General features: G+C 51.2%; 1 protein-coding gene across 7 annotated transcripts in view; it reads right to left on the bottom strand.

Moving 5' to 3' along the window:
• Positions 1-2031, bottom strand: part of TDRD7 (tudor domain containing 7) — a 111837-nt gene extending 109806 nt beyond the window's left edge. The window contains exons 1-2 of one of the 7 annotated variants that reach the window (XM_050948217.1): positions 1969-2031; positions 587-724 (exon numbers count right to left, since the gene is read on the bottom strand). Coding sequence is in view for 2 of the 7 variants with exons in the window: in XM_050948212.1 (XP_050804169.1) it covers positions 1090-1107 (18 nt within the window). In the remaining 5 variants the exon portion in view is untranslated. Of the gene's footprint in view, positions 1-47; positions 106-169; positions 239-586; positions 725-1089; positions 1113-1190; positions 1285-1968 lie in introns of those variants that run through there. The other 6 variants (XM_050948216.1, XM_050948219.1, XM_050948213.1 and 3 more) reach the window with 6 other exon arrangements.
• Between the last annotated feature and the right edge of the window lie 15301 nt (positions 2032-17332).

Genomic DNA, 17332 nt, shown 5'->3' on the forward strand with positions numbered 1-17332 from the left:
GGGGCCCCCAGGGCCGGGTCCCTCCCGCCCCCCCGCCAGGGACTCACCCCCAGGCCCGCCGCGGGGCTCCTCACACCTGAGGCGCGGCGCTGCCCTCCCGGCCTTTTAACAGCGCCCCCGCCCAGCGCTCCGCCGCGCGCATGCGTGGCCCGGCCCGGCCCCGCCTGACTGGCACGAGCCGGTGCTGCGGCCCTCGCGCCGGTAACGGCTGTCAGCGCGTGCGCGCGGGAGAGCCCCGGCCCCTCCCCTTCGCAGGAATGGAAAGCGAAAGGGCTCCGTGCTCGTGGCCCGCCGCGCAGTGCAGAGCGAGTCAGGCCCGTGCGCGTGCCGGAGCTGAGGGGGGACCCCGGGGATCCCTCCCCCTCCCCCTCCCGACACTGAGCAGGGGAAACGTCCCGCCCCGCCCCGGGCACCGGGCAGCGGTCACCCCGCCCGGCCCCGGGAGCGGAGCGGACCCCGGCTCAGGACGCGGCTGTCGGGAGATCCCGCCTGCCCCGCGGTGCAGTCACACCTCATGTCCCGGGGAAGGCTCATTAGCAACACCCCGAGGCTGCTCTCGGTGTCGGTGTGTTACCTCTAGTCTGACCTTTGCGGCGCTCACACAAGCCGGTTCTTGCACTCTGCAAACAGGCAAAATCTCCTGCCCCTTCCTTGCTCCGGGTTATATTCAGGCAAAGCCTGGAAGCGTCGCACCCTGTTCTTAAAGGCACAGCTCCCACTGCCACTAGAGCTAAAACCAGTATCGGCCCTTCTGACTTTTCAACATCCTTTTTCAAGGTGTAGACACTCAAACTGGACATAGCGCTGCTCTTACCAATGCGCTGTGCCTTCCTAATCCTAGTCAGCAATCTCCTTCCTCTGCAGAAGGCTGCTCAGCCACTCAAAACATAAGGAGCTCATGTTCAATTCATGAACCTTAACGCCCCTAACCTCCTTTGCAGTCACTGCTTTCTAGCAGCCAGCCAGTCCCCCCGTCTGTTGCATCCTACGCTCTTTGTTCCTTGCATTTCACTATATTAAAACACTTGTCCAAATCAGTCCATTTTACCAAACAATCCAGATTGCTTTGTATAACTGACCCGTCCTTACCTTTATTTCCCACTTCATCAATTTGAGTGTCATTTGGAAATGTGAGCAATGATTTTATATTTTCTTCCCACTCAATAAAGATATTGAATAGTATTACTTACAATAAAAACCATGAAAGTTGGCAACGCTATTTTAAGTATCCTTGAAATATACTGACAATATATTATGATAGTCCCTCCTTTGTAAAAAAAAAAAAAAAAAAGGCAGGTTTAACCTTTCAGTAAAAACATCTGCCACTTTTAAAACTTTTGTCTTGACCTGAGGGACAGGCGTTTAATGTTTTGATGTGGTGAACGTTGTGTCACCAGGATTATTATTGCAATGCAACGTCATGACACGAGTTATTGTATAACTTCAGCAGCTTGCAAGCAGGAAGTATAAAAGATGTTTATTTTAAAGGGACTTCTCTCTTCCTGCAAGACCTTGCTGTAGAATGCAGAACAGGTTAGACTATTATGAGATGAAGCTAGACTAGTATGGATTTTCGGGGTGGGTAGCGTACACGTAAGGTTTTAAAGTATTGTGCATTTTAATTGTTAAAAATAATAACTTTAAGCAATGTGGTAAATAGAAAAACGAAACAGGAAGTTCCCCTCGTTAAACATACCTGATTAATACGGGCAGGGGGTTAGGGGTGGAAGCAAAGAAAGCTTGATAAAGAATAGCACACTGATATACCATGTTAATATTTAAACTTATAATTGTATGCCTTTTGCATTTATTTTCTAGCAGTCTAAACTGAATATTTCTAACATGCCTCTCACCAAAGGATCCTTTGGAGTCCTGTTTTCTAATCTTTGGTCTAAGTGTCAAATGTGAGAAATAACTATTAGAAAAGACTAAAACATGGAAGATTTTTTTTAAAGGGAAGTAACTCACCTCCACTATGTCTTGGATTTGGCTGAAGCATGGCTTCTCACCTCAGAGTCTTACAGAAGTTCCACTTCCAAAGCATCAGTGTGTGATGATTTGTTGTAACAAACTGAATACATGTCATATAACACTGTCCTCTAGTGGCAAAATGAATTCATGACACCTTCTCTTTTAAAACCTTTAAACTTTTTTCTATTCTATATTTACCATCACCATCAGGTCACTATTTTGTTTTGTATGCATCTAGCTACAAACATCACTGTCCCTACTTCATAGTACATTGTTAGCAGTTTTACTTTTTCTCATAGCATTACAGTACAACATTGTTTTTATACAACATTTTTATACAAAGCATTATATTTAAGTGAAAGGATTAATAAAAAGAGAACAATTTACAGAGTTGGGTAAAGAGAGGAAGAAAGAGAAAAAGACAGGTTGGAACTGATAACTTGATGATGTTTGTGGCAGGTTTTAAGGCAAGTTTTTACTTTATAAATTACTTTTTGTTAAGTAAGTACAGCACTAATGCCACTAGAGTGACCACATGTCCCAATTGTATAGGGACAGTACCAATATTCAGGACTTTTTCTTATATACATGCCTATTACCCCCCATCCTCTGTCCCGTTTTTTCACGCTTGCTATCTGGTCACTCTAATGCCACTGTAATCTAGCCTGAGTTGTATTTCTGTCTCTGTATCTGCCACTGGTTTCCGTCTCTCGGCCTCATCTATGCTCCAACTTCAGTTAGTCTTTGTCTGGAAAGAGACATGTTTGTTTTATAATTGTGTGGAACGCTGCAGACTGATCATACCTTAGATAGTGCTTTTTTCTGCAACACTAACCTGCCCACCTTGAATAAATATTTTGGCACCAAACAGTTCGAAGAGAATTAAAAGCATTGATACATCATGCATTATTTAAGAATGTTGATAGTGATCTCTTCTCCAGCTCCTAAAGAATCTGTTTGTGGACTGCAGGGATGAGGTCCCCTTGTGGCTTATAAAATATTGTTTTATACTTTTCCATCCCCATATACATCCTCTATATTATCTATCCATCTGTGTATTCCCATCCACGCACTCAATGTATCTGTCCCCATACATCCCCTCTATCTATCCCCTTACCCCCCATTCACTTATCTATCCCCAACACCTGCTCTATTTTTCTATTTGTTCCCTTATGCCCCCTCTACCTATCTATCGCCATCCACCCCTCTATTTATCTATCCCCACACACCCCCTCTATCCATCTAGCTATCTATCCTAATCCATCCACTTAATCTCTCTCTCTATGCTCATCCACCCACTCTATCTATCCCCATCCATCCCCTCTATCTATCCCCATCCACCCCTCCTGTCTGTCTAGCTGTTCATCTATCTATCCATATACACCCCCTTGATCTATCTATCCCCATATACCCTCTAATGATGTTGCCCATGGGAGCCAGCTGAGGTCACTCAAGTAGGGTGAACTGCAGACAAACCCCAAATGCTGGTGAATAGTCCAATATTTAGATTTACCAACCAGCACAAACCAGCCTCTGTATTACCTCACTGGTTACTCAGAAGTCCAAACACTGTTCCCTTAAAGTACCTAGCCTCAGGCCTCCATCCAGACACACGTCATACATGTGAAAAATTCTGACAATCTTATTTCATCACATAAACGAAAGGGATCAGCCACACAACCAGGTCAAATAATAACTTAGATCTTACCCAAAATATACACCTATAGCCAATTCTTATTAACTAAACTAATATTTATTAAAAAAGAAAAGAGACATACATACAGACTTGAGTTTAATTTCTTGAGGTCCAGTTACATAGCAGAGATGGTGAGTTTGTAGTTGCCAAAAGTTCTTTTAGAAATAGTCCATTCGTTATAGTCCAATGTCCATATTCAGAGTGACTCCAGTCAGTGACTGGGGATCTCAATTCTTATGGCTTAGGGTTTTCCCTTCTTGAAACCCAAAGTAGATCTGAGATGAAGAAGGATCGTGTCCCAGGGTTTTTATACATTTCCAGTAGCGCCTTGGCCTGAGAAAACAATAGGCTTAACTTTCCATCTCCCAAACTTCATGGCAATTAGCATAGGGTAATTTATCCATTAAACAGCTCAGATCCAGGTTACCACAACCTTCAAAGAGACACATAGACAATAATACTCTTTCACTCAAATAGTCATCCTAAATGTTAATACTTCTTTTTTATCTTTGAATTAAAGCCATACTAATAGACAAGAATTGTTTGTTACATTGCACAGCTCTTCTGCCGAGACTACACCCGGAGCACCAGCTGGCAGAGGAATGCGGTGATAGGGTAGCTGGAGCAGGAGGTCTTTGAGCTAAAGAGGCATCTGGCCTCTGGCCCTGAGGATCCACCCCCCCCACGCAGCCTACCAGGAGAAGCGTGAGGAGCCTGGGGTGCCTTCGTTCGATCTCACATCTGTCTCCTGCTTCTTCTATGCCCTGGAGAAAAAGAAGGGGGCAAAAAAGCATGTCACCTGCCTCCTGGCGGAGGATGAAGCCCGCTCACAGATCCAGAGAGGATGCGCAGAAAGGCCAGGGCCTTCTACACCAGCCTTTTCTCCACGGATCCGACCAACGCCGAAGCCTGCAGGGTGCTCTGGACCAAACTCCCCATAGGTCAGCATGGGTGACCGAGACCAGCTGGAGTCGCCTCTCTCTCTGGCCAAGCTCTCGGGAGCCCTCTGTCTCATGGCCACCGACAAATCCCCAGGCATGGATGGGCTGACCATGGAGTTCTACTGCGTGTTCTGGGACATCCTCAGCCCGGACCTCATCACTGTCTGGGCCGAGTCCTTGAAAAGCGAGGTCCTCCCTCTCTTGTGCAGGCAAGCCGTGCTCACCTTATTGCCAAAGAAGGAAGACCTCTGCGACCTATGGAACTGGTATCTCATCTCACTCCTCAGCATGGACTACTAGGTTATAGCTAAGGCCATCTCGCTGTGGCTGGGGTCCGTGCAGGCGGAAGTGGTCCATCCTGACTAGACCTACACCATCCCAGGCCGGACCATCTTCAATAACCTGTACATAGTCTGGGACCTCTTGGAGCTGGCACGTAGGGATGGTCTGTCATTCACCCTCCTGTCCCTGGGCTTTGACAGGATGGACCATGGGTATCTCCTGGGCACTCTGTGAGCGTTCAGCTTTGGGCCCCGGTTCGTGGGCTTCCTCCAGGTGCTGTATGCTGACACAGAGTGCCTGGTCAGGCTCAACTGGACCCTGACTGAGCTGGTCAGCTTTGGGTGGGGAGTACAGCAGGGGTGCCCCCTCTTGGGCCAGCTGTACGCTCTGGCGATCGAGCCCTTCCTCTGTCTCCTCCGCAGGAGGTTGATGGGTTTGGTGCTTTGGGAGCCAGAGCTGCGGCTGATCCTGTTGGCGTACGCTGACGATGTGCTCCTCGTGGTCCAGGACCCAGGCGACTTGGCACGGGTGGAGGATTTCCAGACCATTTACTCCACGGCCTCCTCCACCTGCGTCAACGGGGTCAAGAGCTCTGGCCTGGTGGTCGTGGACGGGTGGCAGGCGAGCTCCCTCCCACCTGCACTTCAAGCCATCCAGTGGAGCGCGGGTCTGCTGCTCTGTCTCAGCATTTATTTTCCACCACACATCCTTCTCTGCCGGAGAACTGGCAGGATTTGGAGGCCAGGGTGGGTGAGCGGCCACGGAGATGGACAGGAGGTTGTGAAGGCTAGGACTATAACAGTGTTTAAAAGAGAACTGGATAAATTCATGCAAGTTAAGTCCATTAATGGCTATTAGCCAGGATGGGTAAGGAATGGTGTCCCTAGCCTCTGTTTGTCAGAGGATGGAGATGGATGGCAGGAGAGAGATCACTTGATCATTGCCTGTTAGGTTCACTCCCTCTGGGGCACCTGGCATTGGTCACTGTAGATAGACAGGATACTGGGCTGGATGGACCTTTGGTCTGACCCAGTGTGGCCGTTCTTGTGTTCTTATGACTGCTCCGGTGTCTCTCTCTGCAAGGGAGGGTGCTGGTGCTGAACCAGCTAGTCCTATCCATGCTCTGGCACCAGCTCAACACCCTGAGCCCAGCCTCGGGGATCCTGGCCAGGCTCCAGAGGACAGCCCTGGAGCTTTTCTGGCCAGGACTTCACTGGGTCTCTGCAGGGGTCCTGAGACTTCTGCTGGAGGAGTGGGGACGGGGCCTGGCCTGCCTTCATAGCCAGGTCCATGTCGTGCACCTCCAGGCCCTGAAGAGACTCCTTTATGGTGCAGGTTGGATCTGAGGCTCTGATACGACTGGCAGCTTTTTTTCCCATTGGACCAGAGGGGTCTTCTGTGAGACCTCTCCGAGCTGCCGGTCTTCTACCAGGACCTCCTCCAGACCAGGTCCGTTGTGGCCACCGAGGGGGCGGACCTCCTCGCGGAGCCTCTGCTATACAAGCCCAACTTATGTGTGCAGGTGGTGGAGTCTCCCTTGGTGCACCGGAGTTTGGTCTTGGTAGAAGTCACCAGGGTCAGAGACCTTCTGGACTACGAGAGGGGGGACCAGGTGGATCCCCGTCACTTAATCGGTGCATGGGACTCTCCACCCTTCCGACCCCCCCCCCACGCGTACTCCAGGAGGTAGGGGTGGCCTTATCGCCCATTTCTCTTGTCTTCCTTTGGTGGGCCCTGCGGGAGGGAGCTCCCCGCCCACCCCTCACCCTGGGCCCTCCAGACCTTTCTATCAGGCCCCTGTTCCATGAGCCTCCCTTGGACTTACCCTCCCCGTTTGGCTGGTGGGGCCCCAGGGCCGTCTTTAGGCATATGAAGCATACTTGGCTGCATAGGGCACCCAAAAATTTGGGGCACCCTGGGTCTTAGTGTCCACCCTTCTGCCTCTTCCTAACCCTGATCTTACCCTTCCTGCAGGCTCCCACAGCTGGTGGCTGCAGCCTCCAGCCTGGCAGCCCTATTAGCACAACACTGAAACAGTTAAAGAGCCATTCAAGTGGGAATGAAGCCATTTAACAGGCATTTGCCAACCCTCAGGTAGATACTGTCAGTTTTTGCTGACCAAACAGTTGTGCATTACTGTAATGTTTACTTAGTCAAGAGGACCTTAGTTTAAAATTTGCTTTAAAAATGCCATTCGTGTGATACAGAAGATGATAAAATCACGTCTCTAAAAAGTCCTTGCGTAGATTTTTAGATGCACAATCTGAGTATTCATCTTTAGCCTTAAATGCTTGGATCTTCAGACGTAAAGTTTTTTAAATAAATCCCTCAAAAGACCCCCCTGATCTACAATACACATGTGAGCCCAGGCTGCCATGGGGCATAGGAGCACCAGCTTAATAGTACTGCACAGGGCCCCATAAATCCTAAGTTTCAGAGTAGCAGCCATGTTAGTCTGTATCCGCAAAAAGAACAGGAGTACTTGTGGCACCTTAGAGACTAACACATTTATTTCAGCATGAGCGAAGTGAGCTATAGCTCACTTCTTCGGATGCATAGAATAGCTGTAGCTCACGAAAACTCATGCTGAAATAAATTTATAAATCCTAAGGACGCCCCTGTGGGGCCCCCTCCCTGCTCTGCCCCCCAGCCTCCCTGCCTTAGTTTGCCCCTCCCACCCCCGCAGCCTGCCCCGCCCGCCCCTTGCTGCCCCTTTGTCCCCCCTGCCATTTTCACTTTGAACTTCTGAGAGTGTTTCCCTTTCTGTTCGTCTGCCCGGAGTCAGCGTTCATTCTGCCCTACCCCAGCCTTTGTACATCTGTCTGCCCAGTCCCAACCCTTCACCGTTTGCTACCTGCCCCACCCCAAACTTTGGGGTTTGGTTTGGTTGCCTGTCCCGCCATTACACATGCAGTTCCCTCCTGTGATTTGCTTACCATGCCCCTGGCTGTTCTCAGCCTGCCCCCACCTTCCCTTGCTTCCCCCAGCTTAGCCCCTCTTACCTGTGCACCCTGCCCCCTCCCTAAGCACTCTGCCCCCTTTCAGTTGCCCCCTCACTATTCACAGCCTTCCTGATGATACTGCAGTTCCTCCACTTCCCAGTGCAGCCGCAGGAGCCAGCACCCCTACCCCATGTCTGTGACCGTGCCCCCCACCACTGATGCTCCCCTCCCCTGCCTGCAGCCTAGCGAGGAGGAGCGGCTGCCCCTCACCCCACTCCTGTATTCGTGCCTCCTCCTGCCCCTTGCTATCATGAAAGGATCCTGCCTCTGCCCCTGCTGACCCCATTGTCCACACTTTGCCACTGCCCCTGCGGCTGACCTCTCGACCCTCACCGGTCCATACTCCACTCCTGCCATGGCTGCTGCCTCTTCCTGCTCAGGGGGAGCCTCCCTTCAACTGGCAAAAAAGAGCCAAGGAACAAGGGCAAAGGCCTTGGCCAGAAGGCAAAACGTCCAGTGGCAAAGGCCGGCCGCCCTCCCTGCCATGGCCCTGACATCTACCATGGCCCCTCCTGCCCCTGCCATTCCTTCCACCAGCTGGGAGGGGGGGGGTGCTCCATCTTTGGACCCCAGAGCGTACGCCCAGGTGGCCACCACCCCTTCACGTACCACTGCTCCATCTGCCCCGACCACTGCCTCCAGTACCACCCCTGGCAGCTGGGGTCCTGCCTCTCGCTGACCAGGAGGCAGTGGATGCCGTGCCTCCTGGTGCCTACCTCACCCCATGTCTAAACTTACAAGCAGGCATTGGCAAGGGTGGAGGGGCCTCCAAAATGTACAGGAAGGTCGTGTTATTCCTGGCGTCTGAGGCTGCCGCTAAGCAGGCAGTGGAGAGGGGCCTGGTGGTGGGGGGCATGTTCATCCCCCTAGAAGTCCTGGAGGACCTGGGTGTACGGGTGGTGTTGACCTTCGTCCTGCCCTTCCTCCCCAACGCTGCCCTGTTGCCCTGGAGAAGCCCTTCTCAGTTATCAGCCCTCTCCCACTGGGTTGTAAGGCCCTCTCCATCACATTTTAGCCTTCCACTGGCACGTGCAAATCCAGCTGCTGCCAGTGACATGTGATGGGGTGACATTTGAGGGGTCCTTCCTGGTGCCCTACCTGGGGGACCATTACCAGGTCCACTGTTCAAGGGGGGAGGCCCGGTGCTTCCTCTGCCAGGTGATGGGGCATGTCCGGAAGGACTGCCCCTTGGCCCGGCGGGCTCCAGCCCTACCAATGCCGGTGACCCTGCCATTCCCCCACTCAGGCCCCGGCGGCAGCCCCCCGCTGCACCCAAATGAGTAGGCGGGCCCCGTCTCCATCAGCTGCAGTTTGGCGGGGCCCACAGAGGAGAGGGTGGTGAGATTATTGCCCGGCAAAGAAGAGGGCCTGTCCCAGGGGAAGGTTTCCTTCCTGCCCTCACAGTCCCACCGTTTCTGACCCATGGCCCGGAACCATCACCCTTGCCCTCTGGCCCTGCTCCTGCCAACTGACCCTCCACCTCCACCTCGGAGGGCTCGGTGCTTGTCCGGGGAAAGCATAGCGCCTGCAAGTTGCAGGCTCGATCCCTCCTATCCAACGAAGATGGAGAGAAGCCCCCCTGAAAAATACTGAGGGGGGCTAATGCCGCTAAACCTTCCACCATGCCCCTTGACAGAGCCCAACCGGAGGGGCCGGCCATAGATGCCATGGCAGCAGATGGCAATGTCCCTCACCTTACGAAGTTCCCTCCGAGGAGGCCTCTGCAAGAGTTCCTCCAGTCCCTTTGCCATCTGTGCCCCAAGCTGCTGCCTCTGGGGCAACTGTTGCCCCAGACACTGGTGGGGAGAACCCTGGGGCCAAGGAAACTGATTTTACCTCCATCTTTGAGGAGATTGAGGCCCTAGGTCTCACCCCGATCACCTGGGAGCGGTGCAGGTGGTGGAGTCTCCCTCAGTGCAGGGGCTTTCCACCCTTTCGACTCCCCTGTGCGGATTCCAGGAGGTGTAGGGTGTCCATGTTGCCCATTTCTCTCATTTTCCTGTAGCGAGCCCTGTGGGACGGAGCTCGCTGCCCACCCTTCACCCTGGGCCCCCCAGACCTTTTTATCAGGCCCCTGTTCCGCGAGCCTCCCTGGCTTCCCCTCTCCCATACTTCGAGTTGGCTATGCACCCGGCAGCTGGTTCTTTTCCGAACCACGCCTAGGGACCAAATATAGAAACTTGTGCTCCACACGTTGCATTTCCTCACCCTCATGTTCCACCCCAACACCAAATGACGGGACTACTTACCGCCTGTGGAGGGTGAGGAGCCCCACTGGGCCAGTATCTATTCCACCCTGGTCCCATGGCTCGCCAGGGATGTCGGTTGGCAGCTCTTTCACGGAGCCGTGAGCACAGACGTATACCTGGCATGGTTCAACCCCCATTCCTGAGGCCTGCCCCTTCTGTGGCATGAGGGAGAACCTGGCACACACCTACCTTGAATGCACCAGGTTACAGCCCCTATTCCGGCTCCTTCAGAACCTCCCACACCTGTGCTTTTTCCCACATCTGTTCATTTTTGCACAGCCTATCCCAGTGATGAGCTCCCAAAATCCTAATAACCAGTTCCCTACCGGGTCCTCAGTGGTTCGGCAGCAGAGGGCTCTTCACTCGCTCTGGGTTTTCGGCGGCAGGTCCTTCACCCGGAGCAAGTGAAGACTGCCCCCCTACCACCCCCCACTGCTGAAGTGCCACCGAAGACCCAGTAGGGAGCCGCAAGGTGAGTGCAAGCCCCACGTGCCTGTTTCCCCCCTGCCACCCACTCATCCAACTCCAGTCCAGGTCCTGCCCCCGACTGCCCTCCTCAGAACCTGCAACCCATCAACCCCCCAGGCCCTTTAAATTGCCACCAGAGCCCCACTGCTGGAGCCCTGGGGTAGTGGCAGTGGGGCTCTGGGGTTATTTAAAAAGTCCTGGGCTCCCACTGCTTCTACTGCCCCAGCTCTTGAAATAGCCGCTGGAGCCTCGCCACTTCCCCAGGGCTCCCGCGGCTATTTAAAGGGCTAGGGAGGTAGAAGCAAGGGAGCCCCGGGCCCTTTAAATATCCCCCAGAGCCCTGAGGTAGTGGGGTGCTCTAGGGGCTATTTAAAGGGTCGGGGCTCCAGCTGCCTCTGCCTCCCTGTCCTTTAAATAGCCGCTAGAGCCCCGCTGCTTTCCCAGGGCCCCGGTGGCTCTGGGAGGGGGCGAAGTGGGGGAGGGGCCTGGGGAGCCTCAGCCTCCTCAGCTGGGAGCTCAGGTGGGCCAGACAGGATGGTCCCACAGGCCAGATGTGGCCCATGGACCGGAGTTTGCTCACTCACCTGCCCCTTTAGGAACTGGTTCTACACCGGCTTCTAAATTTAGCAACTGGTTCTTGAGAACCAGTGCGAACGAGCTCCAGCTCACCCCTGCCCTATCCATGGCCCCACAGTCGCGAGAACTCCTTGTTAACCTCCTCCTGGCCCTGGCCGAAGTCACCATCTACAATGCCTGAAGGAGGATGCTGGACAAGGGGTTGCTTGCGACTGTGGGGCCTATTGCCGGTCCTCCCTGATCTCATGCATCTGGGCAGAGATCCTCTGGGCAGCATCCACTGGCTCCCTTGACAGCTTTGAGGAGCAGCGGCGCTGTCCTGGGTTCTCTGCTCGGAGTCCCCTCTGAATCCCTAGTTTTGAACCTGTGACCTTTACTCCTATCTCTGTTATTTCTTAGTTGTCCCCCATCTTCATTTGGTTCCCGGGTCCAGTGTTCCCAATTAGGCCTCACTACAGTCTCTATCTATCCCCTTATACCGTCTCTATCTATCTACCTGTCCCCATGCACCTCTTCTATCTCTCTATCCCCATACATCCTCTCTCTCTCTCTATCCCCTTGTCATGGACTCACAGATCGTGCCCACTCTTGGTCCCGTGTGGTCTGTGGGGGGAACCCCCTTCAGTGTGACAGCCCTTCGCAGGGGTCCACTCTCTCATGAGGGTTAAGAGCCTGCACCTCCTGGAGCCGCACCTCTCGGAGCCTTAGCGCACCTGTCTCTCGCTGTGGGCCCCCTCAGGGAATCCATTCACTCTGCACCCCCAGGGCCTCCACCCCCGAAGAGAATGATGCAACCCTGTTCTCTAGACCAGATTGACTCTCAACCAGTGTAAAACAGAAGGGTTTATTGAACGTTTGAACACAGTATAGGAAACTCTTCGGGCCTCAGGCCTGGCCTCCCTCAGCACAGCACATCCAAGTCTTCCCTGCATCCAGGTGGGCTCTGCCTGCTCTCTCTCTGCAGCCCAGAGCCAGGTAAACAGGGTCTCCTGGGCCTCCTCTCCCCTCTTCTGTCTGTCCTCTCCCCTCTTCTGTCAGCCACTACCCCTCTGGCTGGTTAGATCACTGGGGTCCTCTTTCCGCAGCCCATTGTCCTCCCACTGGCCATATGACTTAAAAAAAAAACATGTAAAAAACCACGGGCTTGTACTCACAAGGCGGTGCTCCAAGTCATCGGCTGTGGGTCCTTCACTCACTCTGGGTCTTCAGCGGCACTGAAGGACCCGCTGCGGAAGTGCTGCTGAAGACCTGGAGCAAGTGAAGGACCCGTCACCGAAGTGCTGCCGAAGACCCAGTAGGGACCCGGCAGAGAATCGGTAGTTAAGATTTTGCCAGCTCATCACTGCCTAAACCCCACACAGACAGAACACCTTACACACTTCATACTCTTGATGTTTGGAGGCCCTGGCTTCTTACATAGACAGGACTAGACCGTTCTGTAAATCACCCAGACTGTTTCTATCCATCACTAAATGCTCACCATCTCGAAACAAAGAATTTCCAAGTAGATCCATAATCGCACAAAACTCTGCTATCATCAGTACGACTGCCAGCCCCTAATGGCGATTCACACACATTCTACTAGAGCCTTATCAGCCTCCACAGCTTCCTGGAACAATGTACCTGTCACAGACATTTGTAGAGCTGCTACCTGGCCCTCAGCCCATACTCTCACACAGCATTACACCTTAGACCAACAGGCAACATCTGATACCTCCTTCAGACACTCTGTACTATCTGAGATCACGACTTCAACTCAGAAGTCCCTCCTTCCATCAGAGGGCACTGCTCTGAAGTCACCTGAAGTGGTGCACCCACAGGGACAGCACTCGAAGAAGGAGACTTACTCACCTTGTGCAGTAACTGAGGTTCTTTGAGATGTGTGTCCTTGTGGGTACTCCACTACCCTTCCGCCTTCCCTCTACTTTGGAGTTTCCTTATTAGTTTCTGCAGTAGAGAAGGAATGGAGAAGGGGTTGGTCACACAGTGTCAGTTAACTGCCTGAAGCAGCGCGAGGCAGGGACCATGCATGTGTGACCCAACTGGGCTCTACTACGAAAAGTTTCTGACCGAGTGCAGGGTCACATGGACACCTAAAGTGGAGCACCCACAGGGTGAATAACCTTCTCTTCCCCCTTTTCTCCCTCTAGAGATATGTGATCTGAACTGGAGAGCGAGAAAGGTCAGTGTGTGGGCCAGTTACATTACTTGACATTAGGGTTGTTCCCACAAACACGACAGTGTGAAATCTTGTGAACTGGTGGGAACCGGCTCCAGCTCACCACTGAGTTTAGGGGTGTGGTCTGAGGGAGACTTTATCCTTAAAGAAGACCATGTATGGGGGTTCCACCATGAGAGCCCGCAGTTCTCCCACACATCTGACAGATGTCATTGCCACGAAGAATGCTACTTTCATAGAAGGGTAGAGCAGTGATTATGTCATCATGGGTTCAAACAGGGAAGAGGTGAGGATCCGAAGGACCAGGTTCAGGTTCCATGGTGTAGCAAGCTCTCATAGTTCAGGCTAGGCATTATCGAGTCCTCTGAGGAAACATTTGGTCAGTAGACAGGTAAAGACGGGATGGTAATCCACCTTGGGGTGGAATATTGCAATGGCAGGTAGATGGACTTTTATTGAGCTCATGGATAGGTCTGACCGTTAGAGTTCTAATAGGTAATGCAGTATAGAGGGTAATGTCCCTGAGATGCAAGTAATCCATTTTAGTTGGCACCGAGCCTTAACCCATCTCCTCTACAGGGTGTATGGGTGACTGTTCATTTCTGTTCACCTGTGTAACAATATATTTTGTACCTTTTCCAAACAGGTCAGCTCAGGTTCTGTGAGCCATGGAGGAACCATGCTCTGAGATGGAGTTTCTGTGGATGCAGGAAATGGCCTGAGGCCTGGGACAGCAGATGAGACAGAAGTGGGAGTGTGATTCATGGATGCACGGCTATGCTGAGGGGGTAAGGATACCATGGTTTGGTGAGACCATGTTAGTATAATTACTGTGGCCCCATCCAGACTGATCTTGTGGCTAACTTGGTTTAAGAGAGAAATAGGAGGGAGGGCATAGAGAAGGGGAGCAGTCCACTCAAGGAGGAACGCATCACCTAATGACTGCACATAGAGGCCTGCACTGGAACGAAAAGGAGGGTGTTTGGTATTTTGAGCAGTTGTAAAAAGGTCCATTGTGGGGATCCCCCAGTGTTGAAATACATGCAGGAGTACTGTGTTGTCGAGCTCCCTTCACAGACCTGAGAAATTCGTCTGCTGAGGGCATCTGCTGTGGTGGTGTGGATATTGTGTCCAATGCACCATTGTCAGAGTTTTATGACTTGCACACAGAGGTAGTGTGAGTGTGCTCCCTCAGCTGGTATATATAATACATACAAGTTATGTTATTTGTTTAAGGATTCAAATAGCCTTGTCCTTGATGAGTGGCAGGAATTGGGAGCAAGCATTGTGGACAGGGTGAAGTTCCAATAGGTTTATATGTCGAAGGGATTCTGAGGGGACCAGCAGCCCTATATAGAACATGGGTGCAGGTGTGCTCCCCATCCCAAGTGTGAGTCATTTTGTTAGGATATAGATATTCAGGCCTGTCTGCAAAGGCCTATACTTTAAGAATTTAGATGTATTCTTATCACGTAGCTAGTTATAGAGGTATAAAAGAAAGAATAAAAAATCACTGTTTGTCTGTGTAATGGCCTTCTCTTACTGTGACAGTCTGAGGCCTGGTTCTTCGGCTGAGCAGCAAAGGCAGCCATAAGCTGGGAAGTGTATGATCACATCCTCACATTCCAAACTAGTCACATTGAAATAAGGTGCTATTGGGCTACTAGGAATACAACCCTGTCCTGATATTCCTATCACCTAGAACCTAGAAGATGTAAAAGGAAATTTAGTTTGATAGCATCTTGTCTGGCAAGAACTCACTTATCAATAGACACAGTTGGAAAACCCTTATGTCTGTATAGATGTAGTTGTGAAATCCTCACTTCTGTATTGTTTTGTATGTTTATTTGCATGATCTCCATCTGGTTCTGTGATTGTTTCCGTCTGCTGTATAATTAATTTTGTTGGGTGTAAACCAGTTAAGGTGGTGGGATATAATTGATTAAATAATCATGCTACAATATGTTAGGATTGGTTAGTTAAATTTCAGTAAAATGATTGGTTAAGGTACAGCTAAGCAAAACTCAGGTTTTACTATATAGTCTGCAGTCAATCCGGAAGTAAAGGGGGGTGGGAAATGGGAACAGGGAATGGGGGTGGGGGAATTGGGATCATGTTTTGCTAAGGGGTGGATAGGAATAGAAACAGGGACACAGACAAGGATCTGTGGTGTCAGAGCTGGGAAGGCGGACACTAAGGAAGGAAACTGGAATCATGCTTGCTGGAAGTTATCTCCAGTAAACATCGAATTGTTTGCACCTTTGGACTTCAGGTATTGTTGCTCTCTGTTCAAGCGAGAAGGACCAGGGAAGTGAGAGGGTGAAGGAATAAGCCCCCTAACACATTTGTGGTCTGAATGAAGGGTACCCTCTGCATATGTTGGCCGGTTTTGTCCACCAGAGAATGGGGGTCCTTTATTTTTCCCAATCTTATGGGGTGCTTGTTTACACTGTGCCTGTATGGAACAAAGTTGATGCCTAGCCTTCCTTGTAAAAAACAAAAACAAACAAAACCCCCCCATGTTTAATCTGGTGTGTCTGACAACAAAGGTTGTGGTTACCATGTGGTCAAGGAGTTGGAGGCAAGTCCTGGCAGATACCTGTGGGCTGTTTCATGCACTGGGTATGAGACTAGTTTGAGAGTGAGAAAATGTTGTCTTGGTAGCGAGGCTATGGCCTCGATAGAGTTGAGGTGGGCCCCAATGAGGTTCAGCTCTTGCACTGTTGTTAGCATGGGCTTGTCAGTATTTATTAAGAAGCCCAGATTCGTTAAGAGGGTTACCATCTGTTCGGTGGCTTGCAATACTGGCTGCTGGGTTGATGCTTTAGCAGGCAGTCACGTATAGTGTGAACATCTCGAATCGTTTTGTTTCTGACAAACTTGTTGAATCATCTGAGGTCGAGTATTGGTTTCCATCCACCAGCGTTCTTGTTTGTGAGAAAATAGTGGTTTACCTCATAGTCATGAGAGGGGTCCCTGTCAGGCTCTCGACCAAGGCTTCAGATTTGACGTCTGGAGGTTGATGGTTGGAATGCAGCTACTTGAGAAGTAAATTGTTGTCCCCTCAAGAGCGTGTGTCTACGACCCTGTGAGTCAAATCACAGCTGTTGTGAATACATTGGCCGGTGGAATGGTTGAGATATAAAGTAATTCCTCTGTTTCCAGTTAGGTTTGGGTTTATAGATTCCCAAGGGTCGGAGAGTCGCTCGTGAGTCCATGAGCAAGTGGAATGCGTCGTCTGTCTTTATGGTGAATAATTTGGGCTCCTTGAATGGCAAGTTCTGCAGCAAGGATTGCACCTCTTTAGGGAAGCCAGAACGATAGTGTCACAGTCACAATAAAAATTGCCCCCCACGGGGTCCCCTGGGTAAGCACCAGTGTTGTATATTGCTAACGCTTATATAAGCATGGGAAATAATATTGGGAAAGATTGAAGGTGTGAGTGTGGAGTAAAAAGTTCCTTTGTAGGTTGCAAAAGACCGAGGGGGAGGAAGGGAGAAAGAAACGGGTTAACTCAATGATCCAGCTAGGCTCAAAGATAAGGAACAAAACTGCAGCCCAAGACCAATGCACACAAACAAGCTCTCTGCTGCCAAACAACCAGCAGCTTGAAAAAAAAGAAAAACTGGGCCAGACAAACCTAACAAGGTTGCAAAACAGATAGATTGCAAAGACCACTAAGTTAAAAGACAACAGCCTTGCGACTCTGAAGTCGGTGTGTTTTGGAAAAACTAAGAGAACCTCAGAAGACTGGTTCAGACTAGTATCAAGAGCATGAGGAGCAAAGGTCCCTAAACAAAAATGCCCCCAGAAGAACTCAGGGCTTAAAACCCTCCCGAAAGCTAAAGCAAGTCAGATCAACAGCTGACCTTAGATAGCCTGTGCACAGGACAGTACTCTCATCTACACTTCCTCCCTCTTCTTCTTACGTTATACCCAGGCTTGGCCAGCCTTGGGTTGTGCATGTG

This window comes from Gopherus flavomarginatus, chromosome 3, assembly GCF_025201925.1.
Source record: "Gopherus flavomarginatus isolate rGopFla2 chromosome 3, rGopFla2.mat.asm, whole genome shotgun sequence".
Taxonomy (NCBI): Eukaryota; Metazoa; Chordata; order Testudines; family Testudinidae; genus Gopherus; species Gopherus flavomarginatus.